At 35.9% G+C, this 22716-nt stretch overlaps 1 protein-coding gene across 4 annotated transcripts in view; it reads left to right on the forward strand.

Moving 5' to 3' along the window:
* The window catches only part of Mtm1 (myotubularin 1), a 98484-nt gene that overhangs the window by 66633 nt on the left and 9135 nt on the right, over positions 1 to 22716 (forward strand). For all 4 annotated transcript variants that reach the window (XM_077107686.1, XM_077107687.1, XM_077107688.1 and 1 more), the window contains 5 exons: positions 4137 to 4325; positions 8413 to 8598; positions 15050 to 15256; positions 16748 to 16840; positions 17407 to 17520. In XM_077107686.1, coding sequence (XP_076963801.1) covers positions 4137 to 4325; positions 8413 to 8598; positions 15050 to 15256; positions 16748 to 16840; positions 17407 to 17520 — 789 coding nt within the window. The remainder of the gene's footprint in view (positions 1 to 4136; positions 4326 to 8412; positions 8599 to 15049; positions 15257 to 16747; positions 16841 to 17406; positions 17521 to 22716) is intronic.

Below are 22716 nucleotides of genomic sequence, written 5' to 3' on the forward strand. Positions count from 1 at the left end.
AGGCTCTTTGTGGTGTCTTCTTTGTAGCACGATACCTGACCTGTCATAGGCTCTTTATAAAAGTCAGATGAATCATGATGGAAAGAACACACTATCTTATGTTGTAGAGTATATAAGTTCAACCTCTTACGTGGTTACTAAGATGAGCTTGTACTTATCACATTTGCAGGCTGCCTTGGTACCCTTATTAAAGGTACAGTCAAGTACAGATTATTTGTGTAACACATTATTGAACCTTGTTCACAAAGTTTCCTTTTAGTCCTTAAATATTTATGGATATGTCAGACTCCATTGTACATACATTTTGTTCACTAAAAAATTAGAGATTTTTTACCTCAGTTATTTGTAAGGATCTGTCATAATAAATACATTGGGTTTTGTTTCAAAATAGTAGATTTTTAGAAACAAAGGTTGAAGAAATTAAGATTTAATGTCATCTTGCCTTAAACTATTAATTTTTGACATTCTTGTCCTTAAAAGGATTATTTGTGAGAAACTTTGGTATATTGTCAACCTAAAATGAGTTGTAACTTTTAAAATTCTCTCGATTCTCTGACGATTCATATCTTTGTGTTATATATTATACTTCAAAGTATGTTCTTCAGTTCATTTTGTTAGAAATCAGTGCTCATTAAGCTAAGGTTACAGGTTCAGTAGGCTTATGCTCTGCTTGGAAATGTTTTTCTGTGCCAGAACCATAGACCACATCCTAGCTCTAGCCTGTTGTCTTGCTGGTACATGCTTTACCCATAGGGACAATCAGGCAAGGGTAATGTGGATTGGTTTTGTCACTTATTCATTCAGTATTTATTGCACATCTACTATATCAAATATTTGTGTGTATGTATCTATGTGCATTTCATGGAGATGGGGCAGGAGAGGAAATGAGACAACTGTGCCCAAGCCACTGTGCCTGTTCTGTGATCTTGATCCAATCAATGGTCCCCATCATAATGAATGAATAGGACTCCACTGCAGAACAAATAAAATCTCCTTTTTTATATAGCCATTTTATTAATTATTCTTACTTTGTGGATAGTGGCTACCCATTTATTTTTCCTAAAAACAAATATTAAGGCAATGCTCCCCTCACCTTTACATATTTATAATGCTCTACTATTAAGTATTATTTTACCTGGTAATATGCCCTTTCCAATATTCTTGCTAACTATCTGACTCTTGAATGTAAGTCTCAGAGCTTTCACTCAAAACCTATGTGTCTTTAGTGTGAAATCACTAGTTTTTGGTAGTTCTTTTTTAATATAATTATTTAATTAATTTTTTATTTTTATAAGGTTTTAAAGATCAAACCCTCGCACATGCTAGTCAAGCCCTCTGCCACTGAGCTATAGCCCCAGCCCTGATAGCTCTTTTTAAAAGCCCATATAAAAATATAAAGTGGTTGAAAAATAGCTTGTTCTTTTGCATATAAATAAGATATAAAGTATAATAAAATATCAGTGGGTAATGAAATTGTAGAAATGCATTAGTTTTTCCATTAGGAATACATATTCCTTTGTTCTCAAACACGTTTGTCTTGATTTTGTGGAAGTCTTTATAGGTAGTACATGTTCATTTCAGACATTTTAGAGGATACTGATAAGCAAAAGGGAGTCTGCCACCTAGTGAGAGCAATGATATTTTGGTTATATATACTTCCAGGCTTCCTTCCATGCATTTATTTATTTATCCAAAAAAATGGAATTGTCCTATGCTTCATATCTCAATCTATTTGTTCTTCCCAGCAATATCTCTTAATGACCTTTACATAGTGATAAATATGATCTGCTCATATTCTAGTATGTAGATGTATTATTTAGTTGGTTTTCAATTGTGAGATACCTAGATTCTTTTTAACTTTTTGCTTCTTAAACAATGCTGTGGTACGTGCTTGGGTTGTGGCTCAGTTGTAGAGCATTTGCCTGGCATGTGTGAGGCACTGGGTTCAATCCTCAGCACCACATAAAAATAAAGAAAGAAAATAAAGGTATTGTGTCTATCTACAACTAAAATTTTAAAAAAACATAATGCTGTGGTAAACATCTTTTAGTCACTAAATTTTTGTGTACATTCTTAGTTATCTGTGAATTCAAAATATTAATTTTAATAAGAATAATATAGTATCATACACTTTAACATGACTCATAGTAGGTGATACTGTGGAATGAGCATTATTTGTACCCATTCAACTCTATAATAAGTGTTCTTTAAAAAAATCTAATCAGAATGCCCCCAAAAGAATTTGTGAGGCAAAACAACTCTGGGGAGTGGAATTTCCTAACATTGCACCACAGAGACAAGTGTGATGGGGGGAAGAGCAGGCATTGGCATAGGACAGTGCCATTGCCTTTGACCGAGTTAAATTCAAACTTGGTGAGAGATTTTCTCAAATAGTAAATCTCTCAAATATGTAGTAATTTGCTTTTTAAAAGGGGGTCTTATGTCTTTTACATCTCTTGTTACATGGGCTATAGGAGGTAGGCAGGGCAGGGCTCATGTTCACACTGTAGGTTAGGAGGGGAAGGTTCAGGGCAGGTCAGTGCCTTTCTTGAAGATCCCTGGTCCTGAGCCTCTGCACACTTCTAGGCAGGGGATGCAGTGGTGTGTAAATGGCCTCTAGCATCGTAGAAGGACTTAGCTATTTGTTTCTGAGAATGAATGAATATTATTATCATATAATCTCTCCTCAGAAGCCCATTGTCATAATAAAACATCAATTTTTATGAACATTTATGTTTGCCACTTGCCATCATAGGGAGGCAACTTCAGAAATGTCTTGGTATTTGATTTTATATTAAGCATGCCCAAATGATTATGCTTCTTTTATTCTTGTGTCTGCATTTCATTTTTGGACATGACATTGTTAGCTGCTGGCCCCGCCTCTGGAAGCTAATGTTGAGTCTGTGTTTAAACATTGCATAACTTAAGGGTATTCCTCCAGTGTTCCCTGTAGCCCTCTGTGTTCACTGATTTTCTTCCCATTTGACCAAAGAGGAGAAGGAAACCAGAGAGGATGTGAGTTAAGTGCCTGAGTTTAGAGCTGGCACATGACCCCAAAGCCCACAAAGCCCAAATATTATACTATGCCATACTTCTGCAGTTCTCTGTTTTTATATATACATATACATACATAAATATACATATATATAAATACATATTTGTATCTATACATATATACACACATGCATGTGTGTATATATGTATAGATACAAATATGTATATACACACATCCATTTATATCTATACATATAATTCCTTTTTAATTGACACATAGTAATTGTACATATTTAGAGGATACAGTGTGACATTTCAATATGTGTGTAGAATGTGATGAGATCAGGCTAATTGGCCTGGCATCTCAGAAATTTATCATTTCTTTGTTCTGGAAACATTTGATATCTTCTCTAGTAGCTATTTTGAAATATTTTACTATTGTCCATTTTATTTATCCTGTGGTCCTAGAGAACATTAGAAATAGGCCTTTCCACTTTCAAGAGATCTATTTCCCTCTGAGCATTCCCAAGCTTAGTTGTACAGCTCAGTAGTTTTCAGGATGTTATGTTATTAACTCTTTTCACGTGTTTCATTTCTCATGTGCTGTAAGCTAGGAAGCTGGGCATCAAAAGGGTTAGAGAAATCTTCCAAACTGCATTGTAAAGACTGGCAGCTCTATTGGCAGTCCCAGATCTTTGCTTCCTTAAGTTTTCTTCTTCCTGCAATTGCAACTGTTGGGGAAATGACCTGTAGATGTGCATTAATATCATGAGCAACATATTATAACAGAGACTATTTCCTCTGTCACTTATTGCTGAAGTTGTTCCCATATGATAACAAATCTAGTGCAAGCTGTGGAATTAAAATAATATCAGAAGCTTTCTGTTACCTTTAAGTGATAAAACTTTCTTGAGATAAACATGTAACTTCTTGGTGCTAATTAATAAGGGACTAGTCAGATAATTGGTTTGTCTGATTCTGAGTAGTCCTCAGTGTTCAACATGTGTTTCTGGGCACTTACACAGTGAAATTGCAAACAGATTCACTTCTTCATAATGGTTAGTATTTTATTTTTTTTCATTTTTAATTATTTTCCTGAGAGTCGGTTTCTTGATAGTTTAAACTTTTTGAAATAACCATAGGTGCTGTCATGGATTCATCCAGAAAACAAGACGGTCATTGTGCGTTGCAGTCAGCCTCTTGTTGGTATGAGCGGTAAACGAAATAAAGATGATGAGAAATATCTCGATGTGATCAGGGAAACTAATAGACAGATTTCTAAACTCACAATCTATGATGCAAGACCCAGTGTTAATGCAGTGGCCAACAAGGTGAGTGTATTTGATGATATGATGGAAACTTAGCTCACATAGAATGCAGTGTCTTCTTTGAATGGTTTTGCAATGGTATGTCAACGCATGAGTTTATTGTTACTTTTCTTTTTAAAGAGAGAGAGAGAGAGAGAGGATTTTTTTAATATTTATTTTTTAGTTCTCGGCGGACACTACATCTTTGTTGGTATGTGGTGCTGAGGATTGAACCCGGGCTGCATGCGTGCCAGGCGAGCGCACTACTGCTTGAGCCACATCCCCAGCCCTGTTACTTTTAATTAATTTATTTTTTGAGATGGAGTCTTCCTATGTTGTCCAGTCTGGCCTTCGACTCCTGGGCCCAAATGATCCTGCTGCCTCAGCCACCAATTAGCTGGGACTATAAGCACATGAGTTTAAATTAGTAGTTAAGAAAACTAGTATTCTTAAATAGAAAATAATATTAATTAAAAGTTAGATTAAAATCAAATGAAAGTGCTGGGGTTGTAGCTCAGTGATAGTGCATTTGTCTAGCATGTGTGAGGCACTGGGTTCAATCCTCAGCACCACATAAAAACAAATAAATTAAATAAAGGTATTGTGTCCATCTACAACCGTGTGTGTGTGTGTGTGTGTGTGTGTGTGTGTGTGTGTGTGTGTGTAATCAAAGGAAAATAAACTTTAGGTAAATAGGCATGTCTAGAACTATAAACTATAATGAACTTGAGTTTTGTCTTGAATCTCAGCCAAGTTAGAATGTCCTTGGAGCTCTTTGGCTGTGTTCTATCACTCTCATTGTACTAGTGGGGCATCTGTAAGAAATTGTGGAAAGCTGCAATTATTAAAATCATAAATTTGTAGCTTTGTCCAAACTGTACATACACATACACTCACACACTCAAATGTACATTCTTATTAATATAATTCAAGTAATGAATAGATCCACACATATGAATTTTCCTGTCACACATACATAGAAGTTTAACATTTTCAAACAAATCTGTCAATCTTTTTTTTTTTTTTTCCTGCTTAAGTGGAATATGCCAAATGTACTTGAAATTGATTAGGGTCATCATTGAACATCAGTAACTGCCTGTTATTGCCTCAGAAGCTGCTGCATGGTGGAAGGCTGTTTGCTTCTGTACTAAATGGCCCTTTTACCTTTGATTTCTCCTTTTTGTTTTTTTCCTCCTATCATTGCCAGCTGTCACTCACAAATGCTCACAGTAGGCCTGCCCTGAGTTACCCACTCTCATTCTGTCTTTCAGATTTATTGTTTCTCAACAGCTGTAGGCTTAAATTTCATCATCTTTAATACTTTGCTTATTCCAAGGTCATTTATATGGCATCTTCAATTGTTCAGAAAACACATCAAGAACTTGAAAGCAAAGCAAGTTTTTGTTCAGCCCAGATAGATTCCTAAATGGAATCTGTGACATCTTTCTCCACTAGGGTGTGCCAGACTGTGGGTGAGTGTGGGGCTTAGCTCTGCATTATTTGCACATGGATCATCTATCCTATACATTTAGTCCTGGGGAGACCCTTCACCCCATATGTACTTTTAGATAAGTGTTACCACAGTTGCTTTTTGTTTAGAAATTATTTTGAACTTATATGTAAAGCAATCAGGAAGTTTAAATAAGTCAATTAGGAATTATAATAAAATATAATATAATATAAATTATAATAAAATTACAAAATATTTAGGAAGTTAAATATAAGTGCCTTCTTGGATTATCCTTAATTTTATATATTACGCTTCTATTAACTTTCATATATAATCAGGTCTGAATACATGTATAAATGCAATATTTCCATGTATTTGGCCTGAAACATATTATGTAGCATTAAAATGAGTATTTAGAAAGAATATTTTAAGATAGTAAAATGTGTGAAATGCATGCTTTCATTATATTAACTCTATGACAACAGAATTCTTGAGTGCCCTTTTAACATTTGGGAAATGAGCCTCTGTTTCTAGTCCTCCTAGGAATGAATGGAAGCAAAATATTAAGGGGGAAAAAAACTAAGCCTTAAAGAGCTCTGGATCATTCTTTCAGAAACCCACACTTGGGTTCCCCTCCTCCACAAGCCATATGTATCCCCTTATTATGTACATCTATAGTAACAGGCCCTTGAACCTTCATACCATTGTACTAGTTAATTTAGGTTGTTTCTTTCTGTCAAAGAAAAGAAAACCAAAGAGAAGGTTTCAAAAGTAACCAGAGTTGGAGAATTTGAACTTTGGGTAACTCAGTCTCTGCTTGACTAATTGATTTTTACCCTTTCTGACTTCTGTTCTCTTTGACCCTAATTGCTCTTCCCTCATGGATATATAGAAATTACAATCCAAGATGTAGCCCCCAACATCACATCATTTTAAATCAAACAAACAAAACTCAGGTGTTGCTAAGATGTAGCACTAAGCCACTTCTATTTTGTGACAATACATCATGATGAATTAAAGTGGAAGCATATTACTGTCTCTTTTGTCAGAAGCTTTGGCAATGAGTAAAAAGTGTATTTTTCTTTCTTTCTTTTTTTACATAACATTTTCAGTTATTTATGAAAGGAACACTAGTGTCAAGGATCTCTTTGAAAACCATCATAATTATTTAAAAGGCACACGTGCAGAAGAAGCAAGTCCTCTGCTGGGAGGCTGACATGTGTCATTGCATTTCACATTTTCAAAGCTATCAAAACATAGGCCGGCCCCTTCCTCCACACTCTCTGCCTGCATTTTACAAAAGTGACTGCCAGGAGGACAGGAGTGCCTCTCCCGACACTCTTCCCTGAGGCCTGGATGACCAAGAGGCCAGGAAGTTGGTCCATTTGTCTTCTTATTTATTAGCTAATAGCTCTTTAAAAACAGCAAGGCAAAGGTTCATTGTCTACTTACTACTGATGCTGCTTAGAGCAAGTGCTAAGGAGATATTTTTGCCTGAATATATTTCCTCACCTAGAGTCTAAAGATCAAAGGCCTCTGGCTGGCTACATAGGTCTCCAGGTTGGAAGTTCAAGTGGGAACCTTCCTTCTACTGCAGGAAGCCTTCTCTGTAACTACCCAAACTCCAAAACAAAACTGTAGGTTACTTTGTCCCTTCCCAACCTGGATACAAGCTTATATTCCTTCCATTGTCATAAAGAAAAAGAAAAGCCATGTTGTAGTGAAGGTACATTTGTCTGGGGACTTCCTCTTTCCTCTTTGGCCCTAGGCAGGTGTTTTCCTGCTCTCCTCCTAGAAGCAGTCAGAACTTAGCATAATGTTGCTTTCTTTTCAAGTCTCAGAACTTTTTCTTAAAGGGCCTGAGGCCATGTGTCCTATGGCATTTAAAAACATTTAAGCAGAGTACAGCCAGGTTCCTAAACAAAACCACTACTGTTCTTTCTGTCAATGTGGAAAACAGACACTCTTCACCAAGCTTTGGAAGTGAACCAAAGCCTCCCCTGACAAGTTAATACTTGCAGGTGCTATGTTAGGTAGTAATTGAGATCACACTACATGCGGTGCTCTGTCCTTCATGTTTGCATAGCAGAGAGGTAGTCATGATGTAATAGAAAAGATGCAGCTTTGAAGGTACATTAGACTTAAATTCCACTACCTTTAAATAGCATCTCTCAGTTTGTTTTCTCATTATTGGCCTGGGTCTGTTTGACTTCAAAGCCTGTCATCTTCCTCTAACTTATCTTGTCCTATGTGAGTACTGTGACACAGCCAGGGGTGCCTGCTGCTACCTCAATTTCACTGCCTCCACCTCCTTAGATGAGTAAGTAATATTATAGCTACAAAGCGGGTAAGAGAGGGGATGGATCTTTCAAAACTTCTTTCCAGATCTAGAAGAACAGCCAGTAATTACAGTGTACTTTGAAGAATTTTGACTCATGAATCCCCAGAAAATTTCTTGCCTTCTGTCTTTTTTTTTTCTAACTCAAAGTATGACTAATGTTTAGGCTTACTATTGGTTAGGAAGTCAAGTCACATCGATTATTTATTTAAATTGGAGGGGTTTGTGTTGAGATTTGAAAGAAAAAAACTCTTGAAATAGTTGTGCAACTTACTGATAGAATATAAAACCTAACTTATTGTTTTGTATGTCTTGTTTCTTAGGCAACAGGTGGAGGATATGAAAGTGATGATGCATATCATAACATAGAACTTTCCTTCTTAGACATTCATAATATTCATGTTATGCGGGAATCTTTAAAAAAAGTGAAAGACATTGTTTATCCTAATGTAGAAGAATCTCATTGGTTGTCCAGTTTGGAGTCTACTCATTGGTTGGAACATATCAAGGCAAGTATATTTTAAAAATTTGTATATGTAAAATAAAACATTTGTTTAGTGGAACAGGATACATTCCTTATATATTTAAAAACTGAACAGTGAAACTATTCATAGTACAGGACTTTACATTTGATAGTTTTATGTTTCTTTATAGTTTGCTTACCTAAATTAAAGATTTTATAACATCACTCTAGCTTATTTTTAGAGTTTGGAAAGATGTGTCTTTCAGTCTTGTCAATAGTAAATAGTTCAGTCTGTCATGCAGGCTTATTTAGGAATAACCAGTTTATTATCTAGCCATTATTGGGTATGGCCCCCATGGACCTTCAAAGAAGTAATTTTTTTTAAAAAAATGATCTCAAATTGAATAATTTTAAAGAATTAGTTTTATACTTCTATAAAGTCCAATTCTTCATCATGATACAGCATCAAAGATCCTTTTCTCTTTTTTTTTCATTGCCAGGATTGAACCTGAGGCCTTACATATGGTAGGCAAGTGCTCTAGCACTAAGCTACTCCCCCAGCCCTAAAAATTCTCTATTCCTAAAAAGTACTTGAAGCTATCTAAGGGAACTAACACTTGAAGCCATTTAATTTTATTAAAAAAAAGCTTACTTTAAAGAGGTGAATTATTAAGATGAATTGTTCTCTAGTGAAATTATATTTTCCTACTTAATAGAAAATTTTAAAATTTTACCTCTTATATTTTCATTTTTTAAATTTTTTCCTAAAAAATGAATTGCACAAAAATTAATTGTAACAACTAAATATAATGTGGTGTACTGATGGGATTCTGGAACAAAAAAGGACATTAGGTTCAAAACTAAGAGGATCTGAATAAAATATGAACCTTTAAAATAATAAGTTAATAATAAACTTATTAATAATAAGTTAATAGTGTATCGATATTGGTTCAGTTGTTGTGACAAACATATGATATTATATGATACACTGTAGTTGTAACAACTGTACTATGTCAATAAGACTGGAAATTGGGTTGACTATATGGAAACTATCTTTCTATGGTACTTTCTAGGTTTTCTATACATTTAAAACTATTTATTTATTTATTCTACTTTTTTTTTTTTTTTTTGAGATACTAGGGGTCAAACTCAGGACCCTGCTAGGCAAGGTCTCTATCACTGCGCTACATCACCAGGCCCTAAAACTATTCTAAAATTAAAATGTTTATTTTATAAAAGGGTTCATATGGCCAGATGCAGTGTTGCACATGTGTAATTCCAGGAACTCAAGAGACTGAGAGGAGGGTCACAATTCAAGGCCAGCCTCAGTAATTTAGCAAGGCCCTCAGTGACTTGATATGACCTGTCTGAATTTAAAAAATGAAAAGGGTCTAGGGATGTGGCTCAGTGGTTGAGTGCCCCTGGGTTCAATCCCTGGTACCAAAAAAAAAAAAAAAAAACATGAAGGTGGGGATCATGTGCTTATTGTTTCAGACCCTGTTAATGGGTACAAGGAGAAGATATATTTCTTGCTTCCAGGGAGTTTCATGTGTGGTTGAGGAGCATAATATTCTACTATTCTAGTATACCATGTGTTCCACACCAAATGGGCCTTGACATCAAAGTCAATGGAAGAAACAGGCCCTTTGGAATTCAGTGGGACTGGATGTGGTCCTTGAAGAGGAATAGGGGACTGCATTCTAGAAAAAGTAGACAGCCAAATCCAGAAATAGAAATGGCTGAGTTCAAGTTAGCAAGATTGAGGATTTTTATGGATGCAGCGACCTGGTCATGGGCCTTGACTGTCACCATAGACTGTGGGGAGACTCATGAGGTTTGAGAATAGCAGTGTACTTTAAGAAAATGTTCTGGTAGCTACTTATAGAATAGACAGGAAAGGGAAGAACATGAAGACAGAGAAAACAGAACCATCTCAAATAGTGTAAAGATAAGGGGTAATGATGACCAGTGCAGGGATGAGGGGACTAGAAAAGGGATAGACACAAGATGTTGCCAAGTGTTTTAGTCAGTTTACCCCTCCCCCACTGGGACCAAAAAGACCTGAAAAGAACAATTGGAGGAGGAAAGATATATTTGGGAGCTTACAGTTCCAGAAGTTTCAGTCCATTGCAGATTCTATTCCTTGGGACCTGAAGTAAGGCAGGGCACCATGGCGGAAGAATGTAGCAAAGGAAGGCAGGTCAGAACATGGTACCAGGAGGCAGAGAAAGAGAGACAGTTCTGCTTAGCCAGTACTATACACACACACACACACACACACACACACACACCCCAAAGGCATGCCTGCAAGGACCCACCTCCTTGAGCCATACCCTACTTGCCCACAGTTACCACCAAGTTAAACCCTATCAGGGGATTAAGTCACTGATTAGGTTTAGCTCTCATAACCCAGTCATTTCACCTTTCAACTTTCTTGGACTGTCTCACACATGAGCTTTTGAGGGACACCTGTTATCTAAACCATAACACCAAGGAAGGACTTGTGATTCTCCTAAAGAAATGCAGAACAATGTCAAAAGTGTGAGCCTAGCTGAGAGAATGATGCCACCATTTGCAGATGAAGGATAGTCCTCATCAGGACCTTGGTCGGCATATGTGCATTTGGGGTAGTGGCAGTTATCCCCTGGTGATAACTAATAGGCAAGTTTTCATGCAAAGTGGAACTCCAAGGTTAAGGCTGACATATTGGTTTGGGAATCAGCTGTGAGGCAATGTACTCATGTCAAGCCCTTTAGTATGGAGGCTGAGGAAGAAGATGAATGAGAAGATTAGAATCCTTGTAACAGGGCCTTGATCACATTTGTATTCAGAACAGGAGGTGAGAAGTAGATCTCAGTGTAGGAGGCAAAAGAGAGATACTAGGGAATGAAGAGAGCATATTGGAATGTCAAGAAAGGACCCAAGAAGAAACAGTGATACTTCAAAGTTTGTTAGGGAGATCCTTGATGACTTTGGAAGTAGACCTGCACAGGTGTCCAGCAGTGGGGCGGGGCAAGAATTGAAAAATAGTGATAGTGAACATAGACTATTCTTTCAAAAAGCTAGATAGTTGGGGGTTGAGGATCATGTGATTAGAGGAAGGACTTTTCAAATCTTGGGAAGCTTCAGCCTGTTTTGTAGACAAAAGAAAAGATTCACTTTAGGCTTTTTTTTAAGGAAATAATCACACAGATCTGAAAAGATGGTTATACCAGGATGTTTATAGGAATAAAAATAAATAAATAAAATAAATGTACTTAAATAAGCAGGAAAACATCTATCTATATAATTAAATACTGTATAACCATTAAAATTATATAATCTAGTATATAGTACATGAGGAAATGCTCAGTATATAAAAGTGAAAAATGCTTCATAAACCCCAAATAAAGCAAAGATAGGGCTGGACCTGTTGTTACACACCTGTAATCCCAGTGGGTTGGGAGGCTGAGGCAGGAGGAACCCAAGTTTGAGGCCAGCCTCAGCAATTTAGTGAGGCCCTAGACCCTGTCTCAAAAATAAAACGGGCTGGCAATGTGGCTCTGTGGTTAAGTGCCCATGGGTTCAATCCCTGATGCCAAAAATGGGGCAAGGGGATATGTTTGTATATAGAGAAATTTAGAAAGGTATCTACCAACATATAAAAATGTATTTTTTCAGACTAAAAGATTGTGTTTGTTTTTATTTTCTTTGTCCTTTTGTTTGCTCCATTTTTCATGATTACGTATCACTTTAGTAAAGAAGGTAGAAAGACTTTTTAAAAAATATTTTTTAGTTGTAGATGGACACAGTACATTTATTTTATTTATTTATTTTTATGTGGTGCTGCAGATTGAATCCAGTTCCTCACACATGCTAGGCAAGTTCTCTACCACTGAGCCACAACCCTGCCCTGTAGAAAGACTTTTTAAAAAGAGAAAGTCCAGGTATAGGAGTTATTAGAAAGGTGGGTAAGCTCTACACTGGTTCAAAGTAGGGACCATTGAACAGCACAGATGCCTGAGGAAATTAGATAGAAGGCCATCTGCAAAAGATAAAGGTGGGAAGTTAAGACTTCAGAAATATGGAAAATGAAAAAAGATCTTTGTCAGGTTTTATAGTTTTTTCCACAGTGAGGAGGTTAAAAAAATTTAAAAACTGTCACCGTCCTCTGATGAAATAAGAGGAAATCTGAGGATTCTCTGGAGTCCAGCTGGACATGCATAACAACATCCAATGCAGTTTCTCTGGCATGTGTATAATATATATAACTGAGATTGAATCCCTTTTATTGTGAGAGAAGTATGTGGGGTGAGAGTTGCCCTCTGTGAAAATGCTTCTCAACAGCCCTTTTTTCAGAATTACCTCAAATTAAAATTGTAAATAGGATTGCATGGAGAATACAATATACCTAAACAAATGGACTGCACCAGTTGTTTTATAAGCAATGAGTTTTATACAAGTAATTGATGGCTTCTCATACTTAGGTCCTCTAACCTTTCCTTCTCAGCACTACTTTGTCTACTTATCTCTCATTACTGTTTATGTAAAAATAATAAAGTTACATTTGTTTTAAAATTCTCTGCATGTCAGATCTTTTACATGGTCTGACTTTTCCTTGAATTAGTTTAAATAAATTAGTAGTTCAGTTTCCTTAAATTAGTTAAAATGACAGCAATATATATCTAAGCATGGCTGTTAGAATTTCGAGAGCTCTGTGGCATAAAATCTTAAAAACTCAACTTCATCCAGTCATGGTAGTATACACCTATAATCCCAGCTATTCAGGAGGCTGAAGCAGGAAAATCAGAAGTTCAAGACCAGCAAGGACAACTTAGACCCTGTGTCAAAATAAAATTTAAAAAGGGCTAGGTATGTACTTCAGTGGTAGAGTGCTTGTCTAACAGGAAATAGTCTCTGGTATACCCACTACTGCAGTCTCCATTACCACAAAATACCAAACAAACAAACGAAGAAAAAAAAAGTCAAAATGACAAAATATATACAAATGGCTGATAAGCACATAAAAAGATGAAACATTCAAACACTGATGAGAATGTGAGATGGTACAACTATTTTTAGAAATACTTTGTCAATTTCTTTGATAATGACACATATATTCTACCATAGATTCCAATCATCACACTCTTAGCTATTTTCCTAAGAAAAATGAAAATGCTATGTCCTTTCATAGACATGTTTGCAAAAGTTCACAGCATCATTATTTGTAATAAATAAATACTAGAAATAACCAAATGTCTCTGAGCTGATGAAGGAAAAGTAATATGTGGTTTCTTCATATCATGGAATATTAGATGCCATAAAAAGGAATGAAGCATTGATCCATGCTACAACATGGATGAGCCTTGACAACAAAGACTGCATAGTGTATGATTCCATTTATATGAAATTTCTATTAAAGCAAAACTGTAGAGTCAAGAAGCAAATAAGTGGGTGTCTAGGGCTGAGGACAGGAGCATGGATTGATCTCACATGGTACAAGGAAACTTTTGGGGTGATGAAGTACAATAGTTGGATTGTGGTGGTGATAGCACAATTGTATTAATTTACTGAATCTTGTCATACTGTCTCTAAATACCTGCATCATCAAAAAATGACATCATAGCAATTATTCATAAAATTTAGTGGTTCTTTTAAGTCTCAATTTTTATCTTTAAAACACATACCTTTAAATTAAATATTTATTTTTTGAACTAGTATTCTTTCTGCAGCTTAGGAGCCAAGTAAGAGTCCATATTTTGTCAATTCAAAGGCCAAAAGGTTATTTCCATTGTATCAGGCCTTTAAAGTCTAGAATAGACCTGTTTAGCCAATGATTAAATTTAATCCCATAATTATTATAGGTTGAATGGTGCCCATGAAATTTGTATGTTAGTCCTGAGCCCCAGTACCTCAAAGGACAACCTTATTTGAGATAAAGTCTTGTGATGATTTAAAAGATGAGACTTAAGGAGTAAGTCCCCACTTCAACATGATTGGTGTCCTCATAAAAAGGGATGATTTGGACATGGAGGCATGCACACAGGAATAATGCCAGGTGAAGATTTGTGTTATGCTGCCACAAGCCCAGGAACTTACAGATGCTAGGAGAGTGGCACGCAACAAGCTCCTGCATAGGGCAACATGGCCCTGTTTACACCTTGATCTCAGACTTCCAGCCTCCATAACTGTAAGACAACCAATTTCTATTGTTTAAGCCACCCAGTTTTAATACTCTATAATGGCAGCCTTGATAAACATAACAATCACATTCATGGAAATACTGTCACAATGCAGTATGGCTCTGTTTTTTAACATCTAGACACACCCAAATGCAGTCTCTGTAGACATATGAAGATCAACAGATCCACTGGTTCCCAGTGTTCCATCTTCTTCACTCTCTTCTAAACACTGATGGATATTTTAAAGCAGGACTTTGTATATAGTTAGAACATCATATTTTAAATTTAAGCAGTATCTTAGCATTGCCTTCTGAATCACACATTTTTCTCTGACAGCTTGTTCTGACAGGAGCCATTCAAGTTGCAGACAAAGTTTCTTCAGGGAAGAGTTCAGTGCTCGTGCACTGCAGCGACGGATGGGACAGGACCGCTCAACTGACGTCCCTGGCCATGCTGATGTTGGATAGCTACTACAGGAGCATCGAAGGCTTTGAAATACTGGTACAAAAAGAGTGGATAAGTTTTGGACATAAATTTGCATCTGTAAGTTAACAATGAAACTAATTTGGGGAGGGGTACTGGGGATTGAATCCACGGACACTTAATCACTGAGCCACATCCCCAGCCCATTTTATTTTTTATTTTGAGACAGAGTCTCACTAACTTGCTTAAGGCCTTGCTAAGTTGCTGAGACAGTCTTTGAACTTGCAACCCTCCTGCCTCAGCCTCCCAAGCTGCTGGAATTACAGGCAAGCAATACCATGCCTGGCCAATAAAACTAATATTTTAAAATAATCAAATCACTGCCATTTGGGATTGAAACACTAGTTGCTAAGCCACGTGTTCAGTTCCAAAATGAAAATCTGAGAAATGTAAATAAAGAAACATTTTATGGGTTTCAAAATGTGTGATGCCATAGGTTGATAAAAGTTGTTTTAGGAGACATGTTTATCCATCTGCACTCTTTATAGTTTCACTTGAAAGTAATAGAGTCTGCATAGAAATGTTTAAATTGAAATTTCACAAAAAAAGAGAAGATAGATAACAGTTTACTCTGAACTAATATTATAGCTAATAAGACCAAATATGTTTTATAGAAATGCCAGATTTTAGTTTAGGCTTTTTATTATTCTTCTCTGATATACATTTAAAAATCATCAAGAGAATCTCTTAAAATCCATATTCTCAGGTCTTGCTTCAAGATGTCCTTTGAATAAGTGTTTTAACCAGCTTCCCACTGATTCACAGGAAGGGAACCCAGACATCACCATTTTTTTCCCCCTGATACTTGTGGATTGAACTCAGGGGCACTTGACCACTGAGCTGCATCCCAGCCCTATTTTGTATTTTATTTAGAGACAGGGTCTCACTGAGTTGCTTAGGGCCTCACCATTGCTGAGGCTGGCTTTGAACTCGTGATCCCCCTGCCTCAGCCTCCTGAGCCACTGGGATTTCAGACATGCGCCACCATGCCTAACCTTCAGCCACATTTTATCAGTAGTATGAATGTATGAATAACATCTTCAAGTAGAAAACACTGTGATTTAACAAGTGAATGCATTGTGAAGTTGCTGGTTTCATCTTTAAGAGCAAAAGAAGTTTTAATTCTAATGATCACAGTTTTGGGATATGATTTCAAGCCTTGAAACTTTGAACTTAATCCCTTTATGACAGAAATAACTATGTTAAATGTCTTGTACCACACTGCTCAGGATAATCCAGTCCTGTGTTCTATCTATAGCTGTCTACAACTCCTACAAAACTGTAGTTATATAGAATAATTGTAGTAATAACATAGGATTATGATGTTTCACCAATTTTAGTGGTATTTTATAGTTTATATATCTAATTTCCATTATTACAAAACCTTCTATTATTTATCTGTATTTTCACAGAAATATATACTATTAACTATGACAAACTTGGCATTTAGAAGGAAGATTGCTGAATTGTATAGTCAGATTTTGTGGCTTATATGCTTTCTCAGTTTTATACCCATGAATTAAACAAGTCATCTTCACCAATTCGTTTCAGAGAATAGGTCATGGTGATAAAAACCATGCTGATGCTGACCGATCTCCTATTTTTCTTCAGTTTATTGATTGTGTATGGCAGATGTCAAAACAGGTAAGGAATATATGAGATTAAAACACAGTCAATGTTTAAATTGAATATTGTGTTATATAATATCTGGGTTTTACCCCCAAAATATGTAGGACAAGATAAAGATGAAATAAAATTAGCCATGTGTGAATAATTGTTGAATCCAAGTGATGCCTATGCAGGGGTTCATTTTATTATTGTGACTACTATTCATATGTCTGGAATCCCCCATAATAAAGTTTTCAAGTTTAAATTTTATCTGCATTATCTCTACTAGTGGAAGATCAATGTAACTGTCTTTTATATTCATTCTATATGGGCATTTAGATGTAGGCATGTCTGCTAACGTGTAATGCCTTAAAGAATTCAAGTAAAATCCAGAAAATGAAACTCTTGACATCTTTTCATCTTCTCCCTTTACTTGATGCATATTGAAATTTCTCAGTTCTGTGTAAAGTGCAGGCCCTGCTGTCCTTCTCAGAACCCTACAGTGTGGCAGCATTTGGTCCTTCCTACCATAGGTCTTTTTGGTTCTATAAAATATTAGTCTCAGCCATTCATGCCTTGCTTGCTTATTTGTTTTTGTCTAGTTTCCTACAGCTTTTGAATTCAATGAACAGTTTTTGATTACAATTTTGGATCATCTATACAGTTGCCGATTCGGTACTTTCCTATTCAATTGTGAATCTGCTCGAGAAAGACAGGTGAGTAAAAATGCTAATCTTTCTGTAAAGGTTTGCCAAGATGTATCTAGTCTGCCATATATCAAGAAGAATATGAGAGTTTGTGAGATGCTGACTTTGCCCACAAAAAGTAGGAATGACTTTAAAGTCATGCAGGTTTTCCCTCCCAAAATCCATGATAATGTTGGTGAAATGAATTGTATTATAAAGGTCATAAACCTTGTAATAATAGGGGAAAGAAAGAGACATAGCAACAAACTTTTAAAAGCTGGAAAGCCCATAGATAAGTGATTAATAATTTAGCTTAAGAAAACCAAGATCTCACACCAACAGTAGAGAAGCCAAGAACCAAGCCACTTTGAATAGCATGAACCCTGGACAACTCCAAGTTGAACTCTACCAGGTAAGTATCTGGGGTGAAGGAGAAAGATACCTTGAAGAGCCGTTTAGAATAAGTTAAACAAATTCCCTCCATTCCTCTCTGGAATTAAGGACTCTGGCAGAGGTTTCCTGCCATGAGAGGGTGCTTGAAGAGGTGCTGCACTGTGATAGCCCCACCTCTCTTCCATCACTCCCTCCCAGTGTTCTGGAACCAGATCTTCATCATTCAGATGGGAGCACCAAAGAGCCAACTCTGTTGGTGAGGATGGTGAGACAATGAATCCCTCCTAAATTGCTAATTGGGATGGAAAATGCTACAGCTGTTATGAGAAACTGGTGATTCCTCAAAAAGGGAAATACAGAATTATCATCTGACCCAGTAATTTCGCTCCTAGGTATATACTCTAAGGAACTGAAAATAGGGGTTGAAACCAAAACTACACATGTATATATTTACAATAGAATGTTAACAGCCCAAATATCTGTAAAGATGAATGAATAAAACAAAATGTGGTCTATCCATATGATAATATTATTATAATAATATTCAGCCATAATCACCACAATTAGGATGGACCTTGAAATCATTGTTCTAAGAAAAAGAAACCTGATGCAAAAGATTACATAAAATACAATTCCATGTGTGTGGAATTTCCAGAATAGATAAACCCATAGGGACAGAAAGCACATTAGTTGCCAGAGGCTAGAGGCAGGGGAGCATAGGGAGTGCCTGTTTCATGGGTATGGGCTTTCCATTTGTGGTAATGGGAAAATGTTTTGGAAATTGATAGAGGTGATAGCTGCATGACATTGTGAATGAACTAAAAGCCATTGAATTCTATAGTTTTAAAATGTTTTACTTTATGGTATGTGAATTTTACATCAGTTTAAAAAATTATCTCTGGGAAAACTAAGTTTTCCCAGAAAAACAACTTGGAAAAAATAACAGAGGAAGGGAGATAGAGAAGAAGCTACTACTATCTGATATCCTCAGAAGAATAAGAAAAACATTAACATCAGAAAATAAGGAGATAGTATCTGGAAACAACATTTAGAGATCAGAATAGAACTTTGAAATTAAAAACATGATACCAGCCAGGCATGGTGAGGCATGCCTATAACACTAGCAACTTGAGAAGCTGAGGCAGGAGGACTGCAAATTCAAGAACAACCTCAGCAACTTAGCAAGGCCCTGAGCAACTTAATGAGACCCTGTCTCAAAATAAAGAATAAAAAGAGTTGGGGATGTGGCTCATGGTTAAGCAACCCCAGGTTCAATCCCTAGTTAACACCCCCACAAAAAAACAAAACAAAACAAAAAAGCCATGGTATCAACAGAAATGAAAAACCAAGAAGAGGTAGAAAAGGAAGTTGAAAAAACAAAACTCTCAGAAAATAGGGAATAAATCAGGAAAAATAGAAAAGAAATGAAAAAAAAAAAAGATTAGTCTTGAAGGTCCAATATCCAAATAATAGAAAAAACAGGGGAAAAAGAGAAAATAGGAAATCCAGAGAGAAGAAAGTTTAACTTAAATAATAATTTAAGACTATTTCAAAGAATTGAAATAGATAAGTCATTTTAAAGGCTCACCAAGTGCCAAACAGGGTGGATGAAAAGAGGCCTATACTAAAGCACATCTTAGTGACATTTCTGATCACCAAGGACAAAGATCCCACAGCTTTTCTCTCAGACAAAATGAATGAGTTATGGGTTGAGCTTCTCTAATCCAAAGTCTGAAAGCTTCAAAATCTAAACAGTTTTGGAACACTTACATGACCCAAATGGAAAATTTCATATCTATTTTCATGTAACTGGCCATAGTCAAAACATGGGCACATTAAAATATTGTATAAAATTACTTTTAATTTTTGTGTATTTGGTATATAAGAAACATAATGAATTTCATGTTTAGACTTGGATCCCATCTCTAAAAGGTACCTTAGTATGTATACGCAAATATTCCAAAAATCTGGAAAAAATCCAAAATCCAAAATAAATCCAGTCCCAGGCATTTTGGATAAGTGATACTCAACCTGTGTTTGCAAAGAAACAGAAATCAGGAAGACTTTGGATTATTCAACAGCAGTATTGGAAGTTAGAAACCGTGTAGAGCATTGCATTTAGAATTCTAAAAGAAAGTGACTTAAACCTAGCTTTCTATAGCTACCAAACTGTCAACAAAATTTGAAAGTAGAACAGAAATATTCTTGGATACACACAGCTGCAAGAGTGCCTCCCATACTATACTATTTCTCTGGAAGCCACTGAAATGTATGCACTCCACAATAACAATAAGCCTAAATAGAAAAAGGCAGAGGGGATCTCAAGGGTGATATATTATACATGTATATCAAGACATCACATGGAACCCCATAAATTTGTACAATTTTATGTGTCAGTTAAAATGTAAAGATTAATTTTTTAAAAAAATAAAAATAGAACTACTGTATAATCCAGAAATCCCATTATGAAGTATATATTGAAAATAAATTAAATTAATATGTCAAAGACATCTGTATTCCCGTGTTCAGGCACCACGATTCCTAATAGCCAAGAAATGGAAACAACCTCAGTATCCATCAATGGATGAGTGGATGACGAAAATGTGGTACATATACACAATGGAATACTATTCAGCCATAAAACAGAATGAAATCCTACCATTTGCAATAACATGAATGAAACTGGAGGACATTATGCTGGGGTGAAATAAACCAGGCACAGAAAAAAAATACTGTACAATCTTTTTTCTGTATGGAATCTAAACAAATGTTGAACCCATAGTAACAGAGAATGGAAGGATAATTACCAAGGGCTCAAGGTGGGTAGGGGAGAAGAGGAGATATTGTTCAAAAGGTGTAAACCTTCAGTTAAGAGATGAGTAGTACTAGAGACCTAATGTGCAGCTTGGTAACTAGAGTTAATAATGGCATATTATAGACTTGAAATTGGTTAATAAGGTAGATCTCAAGTGTTCTCACCACAGAAAAATGGTAACTGTGTTAGGTGACCTATATGTTGTAATTAGCTTGATTGTGGTGATTATTTCACAATGTACACAAATCAAAATATTATGTTGGCTGGGAAAGTTGGTGCATACCTGTAGTCCCAGTAGTTTGGGAGGCTCAGGCACATCACTTGAGTCTAGGAGTTCAGGGCCAGTCTGGGCAACATAGTGAGATCCTGTCTCAAAAATATGAATTTAAAAAATTAAAAATCAAGGGGCTGGGGTTGTGGCTCAGCAGTACAGTGCTCACCTAGCACATGCGAGGTCCTGGGTTCAATCCTCACCACCATATAAAAATAAATAAATAAAGGTATTGTGTCCAACTATGACAAAAAATTAAATATTAAAAAATTAAAAATCATATATAAATTGCATAACCTAAGTAGAAACAATTTATATTTGCCAAGTATACCTTAATAAAGCTGAGAAAAAATATAATTGCTTCTACATAAATATGTGAGACTTTTATTTATATCAACACTGTCAAACTACATGTGTGGGGGGTGCTGGGGATTGAACCCAGGGCCTTGTGCATAGGAGGTAAGCATTCTACCAACTGAGCTATATCTCCAGCCCATATATGGCTTTTTAAGCTATGTGCATATATAAAAATAAAAACAAAATTCAAATAAACACAAAGCAATATACATTTTGGTACCAGAAACATGCAATTGAAGTTTTAAGTAGATTCAGAAGAAGGCAAAATAATGCTATCATTATTATCATTCATATTAATGAAATACCTATACCAAGGAACCTTTAGTCACTTATTTTAGGGGTGTGTTCTTTTTAGTTTTTAGGTTTAGTTTATTTCTTCTCCCTTATTTGAAGTCATTACTAAAAACTGTTTAAAAATTCACTGTTGGTAATTTTAATTCTTAAATTTTTAATTTGCCAGCTTCATTGTGTCCCCAAACTGATGGTCAAATTTTGGTAAAAAGCTATAAAAAAAACAATGAAAATATGAAAATTTTTATAAGATAATGAATACCAGGTTAAAAAGTGAAGACATTGTGGTCAGTTATCCAGATGTTTTCAAATGTCTGCATGTCAATATGATGTGGATTAAGCATCTGGATGATTGATTATAATAAAATGACTTAATGTCTAAATGCCTGCTGTCAAGTAGACACAGGTTAAGATTTTGTAGTTCTATTAAACAGAGATGAGTGGTGGGAGGGACAGGGAGAGAGAAGGGAAATTGCATGGAAATGGAAGGAGACCCTCATTGTTATACAAAATTACATATAAGAGGTTGTGAGGGGAATGGGAAAATAAACAAGGAGAGAAATGAATTACAGTAGATGGGGTAGAGAGAGAAGATGGGAGGGGAGGGGAGGGGGGATTGTAGAGGATAGGAAAGGTAGCAGAATACAACAGTTACTAATATGGCATTATGTAAAAATATGGATGTGTAACCAATGTGATTCTGCAATCTGTATTTGGGGTAAAAATGGGAGTTCATAACCCACTTGAATCAAATGTATGAAAGATGATATGTCAAGAACTTTGTAATGTTTTGAACAACCAATAAAAAAAGATTTTGTAGTTCTAACAAACATAAAAATTTTAAAAGTCAGTGGGATCTTAGGATTATTTTTCTTTTCACTGAATTAAAAAGAGTGTACTGCCCATCTGTTCATAAATGTTTTACCTAGCCAGGAATAGTCTTCTTAGGTCAGTGAATTGCATTTAATGGTGCAGCATCCTGCACCCCTGTCTTCTGGCAGAAATAGTGGCTCTCAAGCCAGGCCATTATGTATGCAAATGTCTGTAAGTGGCTGTGAGCACTCACTGGCCCTTGACGCTTTTTGAGCTATTATGGGGA

This window comes from Callospermophilus lateralis, chromosome X (assembly GCF_048772815.1).
Source record: "Callospermophilus lateralis isolate mCalLat2 chromosome X, mCalLat2.hap1, whole genome shotgun sequence".
NCBI classification, from domain to species: Eukaryota; Metazoa; Chordata; class Mammalia; order Rodentia; family Sciuridae; genus Callospermophilus; species Callospermophilus lateralis.